The 20,146-nt window shown below is 40.7% G+C and overlaps 1 protein-coding gene across 1 annotated transcript in view; it reads left to right on the forward strand.

Annotated features, from left to right (window-relative positions):
* Positions 1–19,012, forward strand: part of kcnj5 (potassium inwardly rectifying channel subfamily J member 5) — a 23,454-nt gene extending 4,442 nt beyond the window's left edge. Inside the window, exons 2-4 of the mRNA XM_023420421.2 lie at positions 5,630–5,712; positions 7,982–8,855; positions 16,602–19,012. Coding sequence (XP_023276189.1) covers positions 5,650–5,712; positions 7,982–8,855; positions 16,602–16,987 — 1,323 coding nt within the window. The 5' untranslated portion in view covers positions 5,630–5,649 and the 3' untranslated portion in view covers positions 16,988–19,012. The remainder of the gene's footprint in view (positions 1–5,629; positions 5,713–7,981; positions 8,856–16,601) is intronic.
* The last annotated feature ends 1,134 nt before the right edge of the window (positions 19,013–20,146 follow it).

A 20,146-nucleotide genomic window follows, 5' to 3' on the forward strand; every position in this document is an offset into this window, starting at 1 on the left:
CCCCGCTCCCCTGTCCTCTACAGTGAGGTGAGACAGAAGATTAATGAACCACATGCAGTATAGTAGGATCAAGTTTGATTCAGAGGATTTGTATAAGTGGTTCTGATTTATATATGAACAACAAATTAATTTTACCGTGAAAATACGGAAGATTAAACTCCACACACTTCCTCATTCCAGTTTGTGCTTTTGCTTAGCCATCACTCTCCCCCTCTAAGACAGAGCAACGGCATGGGGAATGTGGGATCTAAAGCTGTAAATCACAGCAAGAGCCTGACAGAAACGCCTGATAAGAAGAAGAAACAGGGTGTTGGGGAGCATGCCCACCCACTCAGCCTCTCACATCTAACATCTTTCTCCATCACGTCTCTCACGCCCTGGGTCAGAATGGTTGAAGAGGGTGTTATTTGGCTCCAACAGGTGTTGGGTATTAATCCCATCCCCTCCCACTTCAGCAGCAACATGAAATCTTCATCTTGGCTGTCACTGTCAAAGAAAAAAAAAACATACTCATCTTAGTGGAAGAGCGAAGCAGATCTGAAACATGCAGCATCACAAAAGCTATTCTTGGTTTGTGCAAAATTTACTGTAAAACAGAGATTGAATATGGGACAGTGAGACAGGAAGAAGGGTGTGTGTGTGTGTGTGTGTGTGTGTGTGTGTGTGTGTGTGTGTGTGAGTGAGTGAGTGAGTGAGTGAGTGAGTGAGTGAGTGAGAGAGAGAGAGAGAGTTGGACATCATTAGAGAAATTGTTTCTCGAGTGTGAGTCAAACGTCTCGGTGCAGCAGTGTCACTCCAGAGAAGGTCATCCATGAGAAGGACACAACTGGATACACTCAGCTCACTATCGGGCATAATGGGAAAATGGGAGGGAGGGATGGTATGAACTTTGTGTGCGTGCGTGTGTGTGCATGAGTGCTTGTGCTTGTGTGTGTGTGTGTGTGTGTGTGTGTGTGTGTGTGTGTTTGCTGTGCCTGGAGCCAAACGAGCCGGGGCCGTTTTTAGTCATTTGACCCGCCCGACCTCAAAGTGTCATAAGTGAGCAGAGATAGGGATGAAGCCATGTTATTTTATGGGACAATCTTAGCCTGGGACGCAATCATGACAGGTCCAGTAACCGTGACTCTTTGCTTTCAGTCGAGGGGCGGAGAGAAGAAGGGTAGGGAATCAAGGAAATAGAAAGTTCTAGTGCTTCCATGGCAAAGGAACAGAGACAGCAGATAAGGTGGAATGACTCTGGCAGTGTAGATATCTATCTGATGCAGCGATTCAGTAAATATAGTTGCTGTTTCAATACTCTTAAAAGCTTTGCTCTGCTGCACCTTTATCGTTCTTACTTCCTTACTTTTCTCTCCCTCTTTCTTTTCTGCCTATTTTTCTCTTTCTCTCCAGTGTCAGCATTGTATTTGATGAACCAACAGAAAACCACAAGCTATGACCTCAAAATCTATGGATGAGTGCCCACTAATAGTCAAATTTGTATTGTAAACTAAGGGCTACTGCTGAGTTTGCAGCATCTTACTGCTATCTGTAACCCTGTCATGCACAGGGTTACAACCTAAAACAGGGGGAGTGGAGACATAAGCACTGTTGTCAGGCGAGAGCCCGGAAGGGTTACTGAAATGCATATACGTTAGGTATATATTTAGAAAATACTGCTGTTTTTTATTTTATCCCTGAAAAGTAAACAATCCGGAGATACGACACTTGTACCCCACGGCAGCGAGCAGTGTTCTCAGCATTTACAAAACAAGCACATCTGTGCAAATTTCAAGCAGGAAAACAGTATTTCTCCACAGACTAGAAAGTCTAAATTGATTACTTCCACATGATGGGAAATAAAACAAGTAATTCACAGAATGAATCAGGTTACAATTATGTTGATCAAGTGAGAATTACAGTGTTATTCCGGTAATTAATATGTTGCAGGGTCTTTATTGGGGCAGTGATTAGTATTGATAAAAAAGCCTCTCTTGGCTCAGCTCCAGGCCAGCTATTACCCCTCAGAACTGCACACAGAGCTGACAACACAAGTTTCTGAACTTCTGAAATTGTGGAAAATTAAATCACGGAGCAAGTGCTTTTCAGTACAATACAGGCCCAAGGGGAAAATTATAGATCTTGCCACAGGTTAGAAGGAAAAAAGCCACATTTTGCTGCCACTCTGTACAGATTATTGTTTACAGCGTGCAGCGTCAGCAAATAAGGAAAATATAGGTACTGTAGATATCCCTTAGGAAGCAAGTTCCCGTGGTTTACTAGTACCTCTTGGCTTTAAACACAACAGATGAGTGCTCTTGTTATCAGGACACAAACACAATTCAGCCAAAGCATCCTGTCACTCTCCCGGTAACAAGATAAATGCTTGTTACCCTCTTAAAGCGCTAAGATAAAACACCCCAGCTGGTATCCATGTTCGAACACCTCTCATTTGGGCTTGTTGAGTCTGCCGCTGTGAACAGACACCACAATCACAGCCTCACTGAAAATACACACAGGTCTGGAGTTCACAAATCTCCTGGGAGTCATGTTTAATTCATGAGAGAACCTAAAATGAGTCAGAAAGCGAGACCTTGCAACCCCTTTAATGTATTCAGTGTGGTTTTACAGAGGCTTTGTGTGTGTCCCGCACCTCTGCTGTCTGTCTGTCTGTCTGTCTTTTCCCTGCTCAGATGCCTGTCACGTCACTCTGCCCTTTGCTTTGGACCATCAATGTCAACACTACATTCCTGTGTGGATCTGATTTGTGACGTGGTCCTCTCACTTCTCCGCGCTTGCCTTTGCTTTCCCCTCTCCTCGCTCATCAGCGATCAAATAGAGTAACATCTAAGACAGATGACAGAGAAATGTCAAATGTTGTCAAGGACGGGAACCAATGGCAAAAGTAATTTACCCATGTTCTTTTGCCTGGTTGGTTATAGGGCCTCGCATATCCCTTGTTCTTTCAGTAAATTAAAAGTAGTTGATTTTCAAACAACACCCAGGGGCTCTATAACTTAATTGCCTCTTGTGGAGCTCCAGAGGTGTTGTAAGATTGCTGCTAAAATTAGGGCTTTATCAGAGGTCCACCCCCAGCCCCCCTCCAAGACACTCACACCCCCATTCCCCTCTATAACTATAGCAGCGCCTGCCATTAAATCCCACATCATTCAGCAGACATTGACAGTGTTCCTTTTCTACTTCTCCTGTCACTTCGGACCTCTCATAACAGATGTTTAAAAATACCTGTTTCTGCATACAACTTGGGAGCAGAGAAATACTCTTTAAAATCACATCACACATATTGTACACTGTCAGCACATCACCTAGCTGCTCCAGCCCGAGCTAAAAACATCCACAAAGATAATATGTGCAGTCACTGTATATAGAGAATGTAAAGTAAAAGAGGCAACTGGATGTTCTGTTTGTTTACAGTGGGCTAAGTTGTCCTATTCATTTCTCTGTCTGTCACTCATTATGAAAGCATGGTGTGAGAGGCTGTGTGTTTGTATTTCGAGAGTTGTGTGTGCATGTATTTGTCTGCATATGGGCACGTGTAGCTGAAGCAACTGGCGAGGCTGGCAATGGCAAGCCTGCTCTTTGGGAAAATGACGCCGTTAAAAACACTGCAGCTGCGCCTGCTTCATTGTACCGGCAAATTAGCCAACAGTGGCCACTTGGTCATTTCCCATGTGATGTTAACAGCTAATCCCTTACTTTATTCTTCCAGCTGTGACAATGCAGCACCCTTATCATCCTGTTTTATTATATTTGTAAATACTATTGTGGGCATGGACAGCAATTTTATTTTTTTCTCTCTGTTATGGTTGATTATAGCAGTACGGTATATTTTTGGTGTTTTTCCTCATGCCCAGAGCTGTGATACTGTGGTTACATTGAATTTCAAATAAGTAAATACATAATATTTATGTGTTGATATCTATTTCAATATGGATGTATATTTATGAGCTGCGAATACATCTGCTTGTCATTACTGGTTTTTCAGGTGCAATTGATTTTGTTTTGCCAAACACAAACATAATTCCTGGAGGTGCTGCTTTTGTCACATCCTCGGTCCCATGTGTGATTAGGTTTAGGCAGCAAAAGACAAAAGCACCACACATCCTCTCATGATTCAGTGTTGACCACAAATGTTCCCAGACTTTAACTGGTGCGGTGAATTCCGAAACATAACCATAGCTTTCAGTTGCCACAAGCAGATATTGAATTGCAAGTGTTTCTATTGTAGGGAAATACAGTATGTTGTCAGTGAACGTTTTCCAGACACATTCAGAAACAATATTTTGTGACTTGAGACTAGGTACTTGAGCACAGCAGTGATTTGTGCTAACACGCTCACAATGGCAATTTTAACATGTTGATGTTTAGCAGGTACAGTGTTAACCATGCCGCCCCCCCCCCCAGTTTAGAGCTTTAGCATAGAAGAGAGTAGTTGCTAATTAGCATTATAAGTACAGCTGAGGCTGATTGGAATGTCATTAATTGAGGATCAAAAATAAAGTATTGGATTAACATTTTAATCTAATAATGGTACTGGATTAAAGGTCAGGGGATCAAGTTTGTACACATACAGTTATCATCTGGGAATGTCTGAAACAAATGTCATGGCAATCCATACAATAGTTGTTTATATATTTCAATGAAAATGGATAATTTTTGGTATCAGTTGCTACGAGTCAGAATTTATTCATAACATGGGCTTTGAGAGAAATTATATCCCGGCTTTTGACTGACCTCCACATTATGGATGTGAAAAGCTATGTATTAATTCCAGCTACCATTAGTCTTAAGATTTAATTGTCTTGCATATAAATGTAGTTCATATGCCAATGATTTCATGAATTGTGGTGAATTTTCTAATTAACATAATAACCTAGAGCAGAAAAATGAGTAAGTGGAAAAGTGGAATTCTATTAAGAAAGTATGGTCTCAAACAGTGGCATTTTTCATCGAGTAGATGGTTGTGTTTCTTTTATTTTCCAAAGTTAAAGTTTGTCTTTATTGCTGGATCAGATTCTACCTGACTTTGGTTAAAGTTAAAGTATAAAAATGGTTCACAAATTAAACTCTTCACATATAGAACTTGAGTTTAAATATGAGATGCTCCAGTCATTAGCCACAGTTTAGCTGGGTATATCTGTATGACAAAAACTTTCACAGACAAATACAGATTCAAACATCTTTGTTGAAGATCTGTCATCTGTTAATAATTCAAACTGCCCTCATGGGTTTCTGTGGGTTCTAATTACACCAGCCAACACATATTGACATATTGACAAATTGAAACAATTAAATGACAGGTAGAAAATATTGTGCCTGGGGGATTGCACTGTAGATGGACCTAACATTGTTAGTGTAGACATAATGTATGTACTTTTCAAAGCAGATGTGTAATTTAGATGACTGCGGGTTGAAAGGTCGAAAGGCCTAATGGATGAGGCTTGTACAATGTGTTGTGAGGGCACTGTAGCTTTGACCTTTCTTCTCTGTTGTATTGGTTGATTTTTCTGTTGGTGATTAATGAACTGAAGCTCATTCTGCTGCTGCTGCAAAAAATACACCCACAATATTTAAACGTGTGTTTAAAAGCTTAAATTATATCACTAATGTATTTTCTTATGTCCTGTAGGTGTTGAGCTTTAGCTGAGAATGGCAGGAGACTCTCGAGTCCTCATGGACCACAACATGGAGATAGGAGTCACACCTGCACAGGTAAACTGCACAGCCACTACCGGTGAATCACTGAGCACTGATTCCTATTTTCTTTCCACAACTGGGAAAAAAAAAAGAAAAAGTGTGAGACATGAGAGACAGTATTTGAGATAAAGGTGGTGTGGTGGTGGGGGCTCATGGAGAAAGCAGACAAAGACAAAAGAGATGGAGAGGATATAGAGAGATGGGAATGATTCGTAGGGACAGAGCTACTGAATCCGTGTGAGAAAGAGAAAAAAGATGGATGGCTTACAAGAACGGTGGGAATGAGGCGAATAAAAAGGCTGTTAGATATGCAGTAGATGTGCTGTAGACATATTTTACAGATTAAATCAGTGGTAAGGATTATAGATCAAGCCCCACAAAGCGCGACCAAATCTGTTTCTCCAGGTCTGATGGTTCAGTTTCCTTGTCAGTGGAGATAGGGTGACAAGTTAAATACACCTCGCTTGCTCCCAGTAACGGTTGGTGGATTTGTATTGGTCATCTGCCCTGATTCTCCAGCTGATTGGAACTTATACTTTCAACCCAAGTACGACCACAAAGACTCAATGAGAGAAAACACCCACCACTTACTACTGCCACAGAGGGAGAACTAATGAATTTCTTTATGGACCATCACCCCCGGGAACCGTATTGACTATAAAGGCCAAAGATTGGGCGGAACTGCTTGTGACAGCTTCATCTATCACTCAATTAGCCTGAGCCCAAAGTGTGAAAATGAATGACCCTATTTTGGCTGTCTTTCATTTACAAGCAGTGTAGTACTGATTAGCAACAGTTTTGAACAGCTGTGTACATTAACAGATCTTGTCAGTGGGCAGTTTGACTCTAAATAACCATGGACTGATTGTGCTCTGAATTTCTATTTGATCCAACATCCCTGAGTACAGTTGGTAATGAGGGAGCCCATTGACATTTAGTGAGCGCATTGTCATCAAGCCACTAATTGCAACGCGGGTCAATAAGCATTGTCTTTCAATTCTTCTTCATCAAAACGTTCCTTAAACAGGGATCACTTCGAATCAATATCTGCAAACTCAATACATGCAGGCCTGACTGAATGTACACAGGACAGCGGTGAAACAGCACCTGACATCTCAATGAAACTATCCCGAATAAACCAGTCTGACAGATTTTATTATCCGGGCTCCACAATCGAAGGCACTGCAAGGATATTGTGGTGCCTTAGATTATGTCCTTCCCTGGCTGAACTCTGAGAGCGATCGTCTGTGTGATAGGAGCAGAGGAGCACTCGGTGTAAGCACAATGGGAGGTAACTTTCCTGGTGATGTGAGCATGACTCCAGAGAGAGATGGATCACAGGTGTCCGATTAGTACTGAGAGATTCAGAGGGCGCAGGAGCTGTTTTCTTGCTTCGACACAATGCATTTCAATTATCAGCTCGGATTGGAAAGTGTCAGTGTGCTGCCAATGTGTCCTGCGTCTGTTTGAAAGGTGCCTTACAGCTTTGTCCTTCTGTATGTCTGTGTCTTTTCATCATTTATGAATGCTTGTGTCTGGCTAAGAGGGGTCAAGCAAATTGATAAATTCTATTCAGCCTCTGCAGGAATATATTGCCAGGCTGTGTGCCAGTCTTTTTTTTTTCTGTGTCTCTAAATGTTCTTAAACCATGTAAAACATGGAATCCAGCATGTATCTGCACGACAGCTAGTTTATGGATGGTGCAACTTATGTGCCTAGGCATATGCCATTCTTTTTAAGGATGCCATACGGGTCTATTGGGGAAGGATGGAAGGTCTGTTCCTATCCAGGCCTGCCAATGTCCCATAGGGTGCGAGGGGAGGGAACACAGGGGACATGGAGACAGGCAGGGCACAGCTGTGGAGCCAGATCGCCTCGCTGGAGCTGGGCCAACATAAACAAAGACCTTGGTGTCCTTGTGTTCTTGTTATGTCCTTACTCTGTGTTTCCTCTTTCTCCCTGTATATACGTACACCTACAATGTCAGTGTGGAGTAGCACGGAGCAGTGACTTTATAACAGCTCTTAATTTTATTAGTCTGCCCGCACGCAGCACAGAGCAGTGTGTTTTTGCAAAGGCTGAAAGAAAATCACACAAAGCAGGTTAACACCTACATCATTCAGTACGAACTTAATAGGCCGAAGAAATCAGTGAGACTGTAAAGTACACTCTGCCACTTTTGTCATGCTCTCTTCCCCTCTGTATTTCTTTGCCTGCTCTCCATCTTTCACCTCTTTGTCCTTACTTTGCCTCTCTCCTTCTGTCTCTTTCCTGTTCCACATAGGTGAAGAAGCTTCCCAAACACTTGAGGGAGGCTCAGATATCGACAGAGCGAACCCACTTGATTTCTGACCCGGCGAAGAAGCCACGCCAGCGATACGTGCAGAAGGACGGCAAGTGCAATGTCCATCACGGAAATGTGCAAGAGACCTATCGTTACCTCAGTGACTTGTTCACGACTCTGGTGGACCTACGCTGGCGTCTTAGCCTCTTTATTTTCACTTTGGTGTACGTAGTCAACTGGCTTTTCTTCGGCTTTCTGTGGTGGCTGATAGCGCTCATCCGCGGGGATCTGGTGCATGCTGACGAGGAGGGCTGGACCCCATGTGTGGAGAACCTCAACAGTTTTGTCTCAGCCTTCCTCTTCTCCATTGAAACGGAAACCACCATTGGGTACGGTTATCGTGTGATCACAGAAAAATGCCCTGAAGGTATCATACTGCTTTTGGTGCAGGCCATCTTGGGCTCCATTGTTAACGCCATGATGGTGGGCTGCATGTTTGTCAAGATCTCACAGCCAAAGAACCGCGCCGAGACCCTCATGTTCTCGCACAATGCTGTTATATCGGTGCGAGACAACAAGATGTGCCTGATGTTTCGGGTTGGGGACCTGAGGAACTCTCACATCGTAGAGGCATCGATCCGAGCAAAGTTGATCCGCTCGCAACAGACCAAGGAGGGGGAGTTCATCCCGCTCAACCAGACTGACATCAACATCGGTTTTGACACGGGAGACGACCGGCTGTTCCTGGTGTCGCCGCTCATCATCTCTCATGAGATCAACGAGAAGAGCCCCTTCTGGGAGATGTCACTGGCACAAATGGAGAAGGAGGAGTTCGAGATCGTGGTTATCCTTGAGGGAATGGTGGAGGCCACAGGTATGAAAGTGGGGGATGGGGCGGGTGGGGGATTCTGGGAAGGGATAAAGACAAAGAGAGGGAGAAAGGTGAAACGAGAGGACATATGGATGACGGGTAGATGAATAGACAGAGACAGAGATTGATGAACTGTTGGATGCAGGAAGTGAGCTGAGTGGGCGGGATGGGAGGATGGGTAAATGGATGGAAAGGCAGAAGAGGCTCACATGGAAAGATGCTGCTGCCTAAAAGAGAGGAGGAGCAGGAGTGAGTACCTGTAAGTGCTGCAGATTGCAAAAGATAATATTGTAATGGATGGAAAGGCCGATAACCGACTCTCTAAGTGAGACATGAATAATATAAATGTATTTTAATTCAAAGTTAGTGCAGGTATTAATGAGGATATTATATCTTATATGATTTTATAAAAGCAGACAAATGTTTTCTTTTGTACATCTCCTACAACTATAGTTCTTCAACAGTAAATTACCTCTATACTTTTCCACGTGTTTGTTATTTCAACTGAGGCGAATGACGAGAAGTTGATCAGCCTTGCAAATGTTTCTCTGTACTCACTGCTGCCCGCATTTCCACTATTGCTACTTCAAGGTTATGTCTTTGATATTGTTTATTTCAAAATGAATGAAGTGTAGCTACCCTCACTGCTGGTCTGTGTTTTGGGTAAAGTCCAAGCAGTCCTGAAAAGTGCCCCAGGCTGGTTACATTTATGAGGCAGACGCGACCAGGTGTTTCTGTAAAGTTCCACATAGCTTCTGTTTCCCAGAATGAGGCTGTAGCCGAGGCCGCACGAGGAAACATGAAGCACCTTCAACTCGGCAATTAAACTATATGCATCAGTCCCCTTTTTATTCACCATGAGAGTGTGATGAAAACACAAACCTTGGCCCACAGCTAGCTTTTAATTTGCTGTTCTAACATGTTGTCTGTGGGGCATTGGCTAAATCAGTTATTGTTTATATGCCTAAACTGAATTGTTTATTGGCCTTTGTTCAATTACTAATTATAATCCACTCATTTGAAATACAATGCATAATACATGTCACTAATTTACTTTATTGGATATCACCATACTTTGCATCAGTAAATGAGACACACTGGTTGATTAGGAGTGTTTAGTGTCGTGGACACAATTGTCTTTTTAAAAACTCGAACAAACCACCGAGCTCCCTAATGCGATCAGGCATGGCTTTGCATGCATCTGAACATTTCTGCTCTATTTCATTTTTGATTTTTTTTTTTTTATTTATTTTTGATATTTTTTTCCTCCAAAGCACCAGTAGTCATCATGCTTCCTGCTCACGCTGCTGGATACTTGACTCAGGCATTAAATCACCTTTCGCTTCACCGGCAGAGACCGACCATGGCATCATGCAGGGGTTATGTCATCATCGCCCTTGACCGATAGCCAACAGACCCATCTACATGTCTACTAGCCCTCCCCCTTTACTTCTGTCCCCTGTTAACCCTAATGAAAATGACTAAACAGGTCACAGGCCGTAAGTCTCGGAATTAAAGGATAGCTAGGAATTTTTTTCTAATATTTTCATAGTTTTTCTCATCATGTCATTTGTGTTCAAATTTTTTCATTAGCTACATTTACTTCACTCACAATCAGGTCCTGACCAGTGTACCAACCAGGAAACACTGGGACCCAAAACTACCAGGGTTTGATTAACACTTGTTTTGTTAATAGTGACTTTACTTCTACTGACCTCACTGCAGAGTGTGTAAAAATACAATTACTTAAAAACAACCTCTATTTCCTTTCTTCATTCTTCTATGCAGGAGCAAATGAATATTCATCTTGTGGTCTTAAACCTACATATTGACATTAATTATATTGCAGGTCAGTTCCCTGTTATAAAACTGACTTATTGTAAAAAGAATTGTAAAATTGTATTGCCAAATCACAGATATAGAGCATTAAAATGAACAGCATAAAACCATTTTTTACAGCTTTGGTCTTTGAGACCCCAAACAGAAGTGTCATTTTCTGTAGCAAATCCCTCAAAATCACATTTATAAGCAAATCTCATAAAACTAGGGGAGGTCATAAAGAGTCAAGGTGAAAATTTAAGCGTGTTAACTGAGCTGTTAAAAAGGATCCATGGCCTCCAGGACTGCAAATAGAACTTAAGGGGTTCAAACCTGCAAAAAATAGCTGCTAATTTACAATAATCATGTCTTTTTAATTGAGGTTTGAGGCTGTTAGGTCAGAAACAGTCAGATATATAGCTTACTAAGCACCCCCACTTGCTATTTTAAAAAATGATGAATGTGCTGTCAGTGTAGTTATATCATTGAATGGATGGCCAATGCTGTCGTATGCAAAAATATTATTTTTATCTGATCCAACAGGATAGCATAACATTTGATAGTCTAAAAACAATCTAGGAATAATGCCAAGGGAGATAAACAGTATATTTACTAAATGTTTTCAGTAAAATAAATGTAAAAAGTTGGAGGATTGACATTATAGTCTCATATCAAGCAAGAAATGATCTGATAAACTGATTCAAATCAGCATCTGATGATCTCCATTGATTAACTGCAGAGGCTATATGGGCTACTACAGCATAAAAATTCACTATCAAACTAAGTGTTTAAAACATCATGAGCTGGATGTCGTCAGAGACTTTGGAAGTGACAGATAAGAGGGCGGTGAAATGGCTTCCTTTTCTCTTTCATCAGCCATCAGTTGGGTGTTGTTTGTTTGACAACCAGCCTGAGGTTTTCAGCATAATTGTGAGTCAGACTCTGGAAATCACTTAAAACATTTGTTTCACAGGCACTCCCAAAGCATTTGTGATAAGATTAAAAAAAAAGTAAAAAAAAAAAGTAAAAGTAAAACCAACCAACTACAGAAGATTCTGGCCTCGTATATGATGACACAGCATAGCTGCACTGACAATGCACTGAAAATACAAAAACTAGAACTAGCCTACAATATACTCAAATACACTCTCCTGACAGAAGAAAATGCAGTTAAAAACCAAAATCATGTTTATATTCATGGATCTCAAAATTCAAGCTAACCTCAGTAGAATCACAGTGACTGAGAGCTGACACATTTCTGTTTGGAGTAGATTCCAATAAATGGCAGACACACTTTTCCACAGCATCACCATCTTTGTTGTAGTTATTTCACAGATTTTACAAATAAATGATTTTACTTTTATGTCACAGATTTAATTGACCAGTCCACCTGAATGATTTATTTTGTTCGATACAGTCTGCCCTCCATCACTTCGACTTTCTCACATTTAAAGCTTTTATTTTTAAGTACAATTTCCAGCCTAGCCTCCAAATACTGTTAGCGACTATCTTCTGCTTTCAACATTTCAAAATTTATTAGATGTTTATTTTCTGCCTATATATTTTTCATATTGAATGCGGCTTGAAACTTCAACTAACTGTTTTTGGCCCATAGGAAGTATACATTTAACTGTAACATTTGATCTGAACAAAAAGTAACTATGCTCCAGTTTATTGTAACATTCCTGGTGCTTGTTCTCATCATCAGTCATATGCGTCAGTGTTGCCGACAACAATCCTTGTTTTCATCATTGAGGTAGATCTGAAAATGGTGGGTTTAAAGCTGCTTTCTGCACGGTTTCCTTTGCAGTACATTATTTATATATCAAATAAGACATGCTTTATGCCATTTCTCAGAATACAGAAAGCATCTTGCATCAGTATTGTGGAAGTGTAAACATGAGTGTCTCCAGTGGCATGTTTTCTGTTTTATACTTTCCAGGAAAATACAGGAAAACAGGCACCTGTTGTAGGGTCTAAAAGTAAGCTTTAGTAAAGGTTAATTCTAGTGGTTTGTTCTAAGACAAAAGTGGTTCTCACTGTATTATATATCTGGGCCAACCAGAGACCTTATGAATGTGCATATAAAGCAAACAGTTTTTTCAAATAGAAATATTACCAAAACCAGACCTAACCAATATCCAGTTACAAGGCCCCATTCCCAGAAGTTTCAAACCTTTTTTCAGCCAAATATTGAGATGTGTTCACACTCCTTAGAGTCGCTGTTTGCCCTCTGTCCTCCCAGACTGTCCTTGTAGTTGAGGTAGGAGGGTTGTTCCTCACAAGATTTAATTTGCCAACAGGAAAAAGAAAAAAAAGAAGTCACAAGACAAGCCCTGAGAATACAGATCCAGAGAATACAGGTTCACGTGCCAAATCTAAGCTTAGTCAGCACAGAACACAAAGAGAGGAAATTCATCACAAAACACAAGGGCAGTTTGTAAAGATAATACATGAACACATGAACAAGACCTGGTCGTACTTTTTATTCTGTTGACATCCTGTTATCTTTTCTCAAATCATCATTTTCACATCATTAATACTAAATCATCATCATCATTAATACTGAACTGACAAAAATGAGCTTTTTCCACTGCAGAAATTTTTCATAGCAGGACGTGCACAGGTGTAATTAATAACAATGATTCAGTCAGTCAGCTCACCTTGAACAGAATATCACATGAATGCAAAATACGTCAGGAGTTGAAATTTGACGTATGGGCTCACCGCCTGGAAAAATACATCAAACTGAGCACAGCAGAGATTGGGGAGTGACAACAACAACAAAAAATCCCCCAGGGGGACTTAGTCAAAGTCTAGAGGTGGATGCTGGGGTGGAGGCTTTAAGCCCTCATGGCGTGCTACATGAAAAGCAGCAGCAGCAACAACAGCAGCAGCATATGATTGCAGCAGTTACACCTGGTGTGTCAACACTGGTAAAGCACAGGTGTTACTAATAACATCAATGACGACCATCTTCCTTTTGGGTGTGCCACTAAGCCAGCATACACAATACCAGGACCCTGAAACCGACACACCTAAATGGTGGAAATTTTTACATTTATTGAAATAAGTCAAAATATCTGCAGTGAGAAAAGTCTGTTCATTGTTCATTGATTTATTGTTTCCTCTTGCTCGCTCATGCACCACTTATTTTCGAAGATTATCCAGCTGCTTCTGCATGCTTTATCCTGTTTCCTACATTTTGAGTTGAAGCGTGTTCTTGCTGCTCTGATTGTTTAGGTGAGGCTAAGCTGTGTGTGCGTTTACATGCTGTGGAAATCCCCAGCCACAGCTTTTGTAATGCAAGAAGCAACCAAATTCACAGTATCCCATTTGAGACGCCATTGTGTGCTTATTGTTTGTTGCTTTGTCACTGTGGCTCAGGTGGAGAACCAACATAATCATAGAAGTCAGCAATAATAATGAAAACTGCACTGCACTTCGCAAAGGTGAAATAGGGGCCACAAAATAGTCCTATCATCTGAGTTAAACTTTCATTGTTTTTTAATAGTTTGGTGAGGAGGTCTGTACATCTAAAACCTGAAAAGCACACAATGAGCACACACTGTTATAAAAAAATAATGCGAATACTGTAATCTCTTAAAACTGTCAAGTCTTTGTAGCATATGAACACATCACAGTACAAGTGTCTCCTACGCACACAGCAGCCTCCAGCAGACTTTTTTTCAACAGAACACAGGTATTGTTTGCAAAATATGCAATAGGAAAAGCCAATTCACTGTTCTGCAGCCAAGAGCTTATAGCAGCAGAAAAAGGCACACATTACCATACAATAATTGTTTCAGTTTGATAGTGAAAAATGGAAAGTGTGTCTTCAACTACAGATCGTTTGCATTATTACTAATAGTTGTAGCTGAAAACTCTTTGTGTGTATGTGTAGTAAAACCCTGTTTTTGCTCATGTTCTTGAATGAATTCAGTCACGTGAATAAATTGCACATTTTGATAATCCCTCAACAAATAACTGCCCTCAAAATGTGTTTACCAGCGCATCAATAAAATACTAAGTTTCTATCTTCCATAGGACAATCAGAGGTTTTAAATCAAAGGCAGCTAGACTCTAGAATTGTGATGCAGCATCTTGAAAATGCCAACATGACAGGATATTAATAGTTCTTCATGACATAATGCATTTGAACTGCAAAGTATTAGCTAAAGAATTTAAAATCCAGCACATCAAACAATGTGCCAACTCCCTCAATAGCCAGTATAGAAACCCTTCTCATTAGGAAGTGAAAGACACTATATCGTCTTTGATAATCCAGTCACAGGAACAACAAACATTTCACAAGTTAAATGTGGAAACTAGGCCACTCATATCCACAGGGAAAGCTGAAGAAAAGGTGCAAAAGCTCCTCCTCTCACCGTGACATTAGACACCATATCAAATTTGGCATCTACGTCTATTTTAGAGCGCATGCTTGGTGTTGTGGGTGATGTTATGTGTAAGGGAAACAACACATTACGGTGTGATGAGTAAGTCATCTGTGGCGAGTTTTTGAGATTTATTTTGTTTAAAGTGACCCAAAATCTGTCTTTTGGGTATCAAATACTTCCTGCCTCGCCTGTAAGCTTGAAAGGTGGCTGTAATATGTTGTTGCCTTCGTTAGCTTGTGGCCATTCTCCTAATTAGTGAGTCTAATTAGCTAAATACCACAGAGTCTTGTAAAAGCAGACAGCGGTGAGGGAGAGATGTAAAACACGTATCATTCAAGGGTTTAGATGAAGTTTCTAATGAGAGTACGTTGGAGTGATTAGATGCAAATTTTTCACATGTAGCTTTGTTTGTCTCCCTTTCTTTACCACCTTTCCTCACAATTCATTCACAGGGTTGTTTTAGCATTGCAGGGCTGCATACACGTTGTTATACACATTTGTTTATGTTATTTATGCTAATGTTGAATTCCCAAGAGGTATTCTAAAGATAGTGGCTAGCTTACTAACCGCTAATGAGACCATCTCTTGTTTCCACTCAACTTAAGATTCACACTTTACACAACATGGATCTTATTTGTAATTAATTGTGTGTTTAAAAAATCCTATTTATTAGTTTAGTTCTTATTTGTTTCAAAATAAGCCGTTAGCTGTATAGCTAACTGTCGCACCTCCTCCGCTAATACACCTTTTTCTCAGCCGACACCGAAAAGCCCATGTGTTACTAATGACATTAATAATCGCTGCTTTATGTTGAGGTGTTTCTGGTATTGTCTGTGCCAGCTCCTTTAAGCTGTTGAGACACTTAGTGGAACTGAGCCATCATTCATGTTACATTAGTTTCACCTGTGATTTTGCTGCTATAATTCAAAAGGTCACACCTATGTGACACCTACAAACCAATGCTTTTCCAAAAATAGACCACTGTCTAATGCATCAAAATGTATACCTTACGCTATCAATACAGTTAATGTGTAAAAGCCTATAGTAAAGCTGAGCATTTAGTATTTAATTTAACCATTTTGGAAGCAAGTGCAGTCACACAACTGGTCAACTGCTATTTTTTGTATTTGGTTATTGGCAAAACATACCTCAGACTTTTTTACCACCTTTTATCATTTATGCGTAAATTCTGTAAGTTTTATCAGCCAAACTGCTAATACGTAACACTTAAAAATTAGCAAAAAAAAAAAAGCAAAACAGACCTGTCATTTCCAAGCATGATGGAAGTTTAGAGGAAACACTGCGCAGGTCTCGGCCCTTTTTGTGTGCACTTCCTGTATAACCATGAATAATTTACTGATGCTGTCTCTCTTTCTCCCTACACCTCTTTCCATCTCTGTGTGTTTGTTTACCTGTTCACTCTGATTGTGTGTGTACCTGCCTCCTATCATTCCTTGTGTATGTGACATATTGATGTTGTGCGTCTGTTTGTGTGTATGTGGACACATACGCCTATCCATGCTTGTGACAGGGATGACATGTCAGGCACGAAGTTCCTACCTGGACACAGAGGTCCTTTGGGGCTACCGCTTCACACCGGTTCTCTCATTGGAGAAGGGCTTCTATGAGGTAGACTACAACAACTTCCACGATGTCTACGAGACCAACACTCCCACCTGCAGCGCCAAGGAGCTAGCTGCTAAGCTTCGGGACGGGCCTCTACTGCCTCAGCTTTCCCTCCTCAGCCCTGAGCCTAAAACTCATACTTTTGACCCCCTAGACCGCCTGTCCAAACAGGACCCACTAAGCCAGGATGAGGACAAGGAGGAGAGAGATTCAGGGGGTGACAGAGGAGAGACCAATGGCTCAGCTGCTGCTTTAGAGGAGCCGCCCCTTGCTGATGGACTGCCTGACTGATTGGCTACTTCAACTAAAAACCCAGGAAAGACTGGACAAGAAGACGACAGGACAAAATAATGCTTAATTTAGTCAATGGCCAGCTTGTTCCACTGCAGTGCTTGGAGATACAAGACATCCGTCTCCTCTCCCCGACTCTGTGCAATACTCCTCTACTAGAGTGTCAATCTATAGTATAGATTGGTTTTGTAGACATGTAAGTACACATACACAGACACACACGTACAATATCTATATCTACACTTAAAGGTCGGTGGTTCAGATTGTCCTTTTATAATCGTAACGACCACTTACTGCTATAACAGCTCAAGTTGTATAATGTTAACTTGAGCTCAAACTGGTAGCCATGACAGAGTACCATGGGCTTATTATGGATACTCCAATCTTCTCATTTTAGAGTGTGTTGATTCACCTTCATTTAAGCAGAGTATCGGTCTCATAACTCAACTAATGTGTCTGACAGCAGCTTCTGCGTGGTAATGGAACCTTGTTATTAATGAATTTTTAAAAAATGTGGGAGATTATAATTTCCTTTTCTCTGTCAGTGTTGTTATTACTCTGTGTCCGAAACCGCATTCACCTAGGAGGAAATGTATAAGGCCTCTAGTTTGCATAGGCAAGACAAGATGTAGGAACATGTTCTATAAAAGGCAACATGTAGTGTGACAACCGCAATCCAGTTTTGTTTTCTTTGTCCACTACTTCCTCATGGTTGTACTGTCCTAAATACTCCCATTGTGTGTTGTCTAATTGTCTCCCCTAACACACTGGGAGCCTCGACCCAAAAGAAACAAGCAAGTACCTCATTTTATACTCAATGTCAGGGTTTGAAATTAACAAAAATGAACTGGTTAAATGCTGGTAAAAGCTATATGCTACTGACTTGACTATTTTGAAAACTTCTTGGCTGATTAAAGATTTAATTCCCCCTCCCGCTGCAGCAACTAAAACATTAATTCCAAGCCCTTTTCTTGGTATGTAAAGCACAAATTCCCATGAGGTGACTCCACACTGACCCAGCCACCCACCTAGCCACCGCTACTAACTGATGCATGTCAGTCCTCTTTAAAAGTCACATTCAAATGTAGATTCAAATATTTATATGAAATATTTATGCTCAACTGCTATTTGAAATGTTCTTGATTTTTATACAACACATATATTAATATTTCAAATGCTCCACAAGCAAAATGAAAATGCTCCATGTATCCTTTTATGTTTGTTTTCGTTTTGATTTAAATATTCAAAAGATATTTTCAACTTTGTTATTTTTGCAGTTGCATTAAAGCTACTGATGATAGGAGCAGGTTTTCTGTCTAATATCACAAGCTCAGTGTCTGGCCAGCCCATCACCTGCAGTATTTGCTGTCTTCGTAACAATTTTCTCTAACCTTCACCTTTCAGCTTTCACCTCATGATTTGAAGTCTCCTTTGTCCATACACACACACACACACACACACTCACGGTTCAATCTGCACTTTGGCCCTATTCCACAAACAGCCCCTGGGTCTTTTGCTTGATATAGTTTATGGCCCTTGTGAGCACCGTTTTGGAAGCAGACACATGAGCAGTGAGGGCCATAGACTATTTTTGACTTTTTGTTGAAAGAACACATGTCAGAGTTTGCATGCATGAATCAACTCCTGTGCCCCCCTCCATTGCTGAGTAAGTTTAATACAGTAAGAAATACAGGGTATTTTCTAGGCATGCAAATTATGAGATTTCTACAATATGTTACCAGATAATGTGTTAATATCCAATTATGATTTGTTGATAGAAAAATGAGATTCCTGATACTTTAAAATCTCCCACTCCCCAATTTATTGTTTTTATTTTTATTTTTTACAGATGCTTGTCCAATCAATGTATTTATTTTCACTGTGACATTAGAGCATCTTACTATGTATTCCATTTGCTAAATGATACGTTTGTCATTAGAGACAGAACATCTTTCATTGCTGGAATGTCATCTGTTTTTCTGTGTGTTCTCATGGGAATAAACATAATATGGCCGAAAAGAACAACATGGTCCTGTTAGATAATGTGTGCATGCATGAGCGAGTGCATGAGCGTGCATGCGAGAGGTGTGTAATTACTTTGCACATAACTTTGCAACTAAGGATCGGAAAGAACCTTAATTTAGCACGAATGACGCTGCACCCTATCCGCAGCGGTGTGACAAAATGATAGATTTAACCTATGGCTCTGGGTAAAACAAATGTGTCTTAGAAAAAGTGAGTGTCTTGAAAACTGGATTAGCAGTGCGTCAAATCATGAAAAGGAGACTTATGCAACCTTTAATTATCAGCACAGAACAATCTTTTCTTGCACCGAATCTTGAGGCAAAAACTGCTTCATGCAAGCTCAGGGAATAAATATGAAGGATAACATCAAGAGATTTGTCGCCCCCTTTCCATGTCTGAATTTGAATTAATAAATTAAAGTGTACAGCAGGCAAAGTCTCAGCAGCAACCCAAACCCTCCCAAATCTGACAGTATTTTTCCATTGGAAAATAACCAATGGTTTCCCATGGATTAACATGATTGTGGCTGCTGAAGTCCTCAGGACCTGAACAGCATCCCTGAGTCAGCTTTGTGTGTTGGGAGACTACAATTACATTCACACAGACACAAACACACACACACTTGGAAAGACACAATCAGAGAAAACAGCTGGCAGACTGATTAAGAAGGCCACTACAGCTATTAACTAGTGACAGAGAAAACACTGCAGAAGTCACAGGGGTAATCACATTTATCCAGTGTCTAGAGAGTACAACCAGTCACAAAATGAAACATGATGTTACATTTGGTGGCCAGCATGTCATAGAAATTCACTGAATCACCGCAATGTGCTGTCAAGGCTATTCTTGTCTGAGCTATTAAATTTGGAAGCTGGATCGTCAGCAAGATGACAGACCCTGATTCAAATCTGAATAATGTACGATGACGAATATAATGCATCCATTGAATGGTGCATTGAAATAGGTACCCAAGGCAGGTGCATGTGGGTGAGCATGGGTGTGTGTGCATGTGTGTGTGTGAGAAAGAGAGAGAAAAAGAGGGAGAGGGAGAGACATAATTAGTCATCACAACCTCAAGCCGACAGCGCACATGTACACACAATGACACCAACAAACCCACAACAAAACACAAAA

The sequence above is a fragment of the Seriola lalandi genome, unplaced genomic scaffold (assembly GCF_002814215.2).
Source record: "Seriola lalandi dorsalis isolate HSWRI2012SDOR001 ecotype SW California unplaced genomic scaffold, Sedor1 jcf7180002054642, whole genome shotgun sequence".
Taxonomy (NCBI): domain Eukaryota; kingdom Metazoa; phylum Chordata; class Actinopteri; order Carangiformes; family Carangidae; genus Seriola; species Seriola lalandi.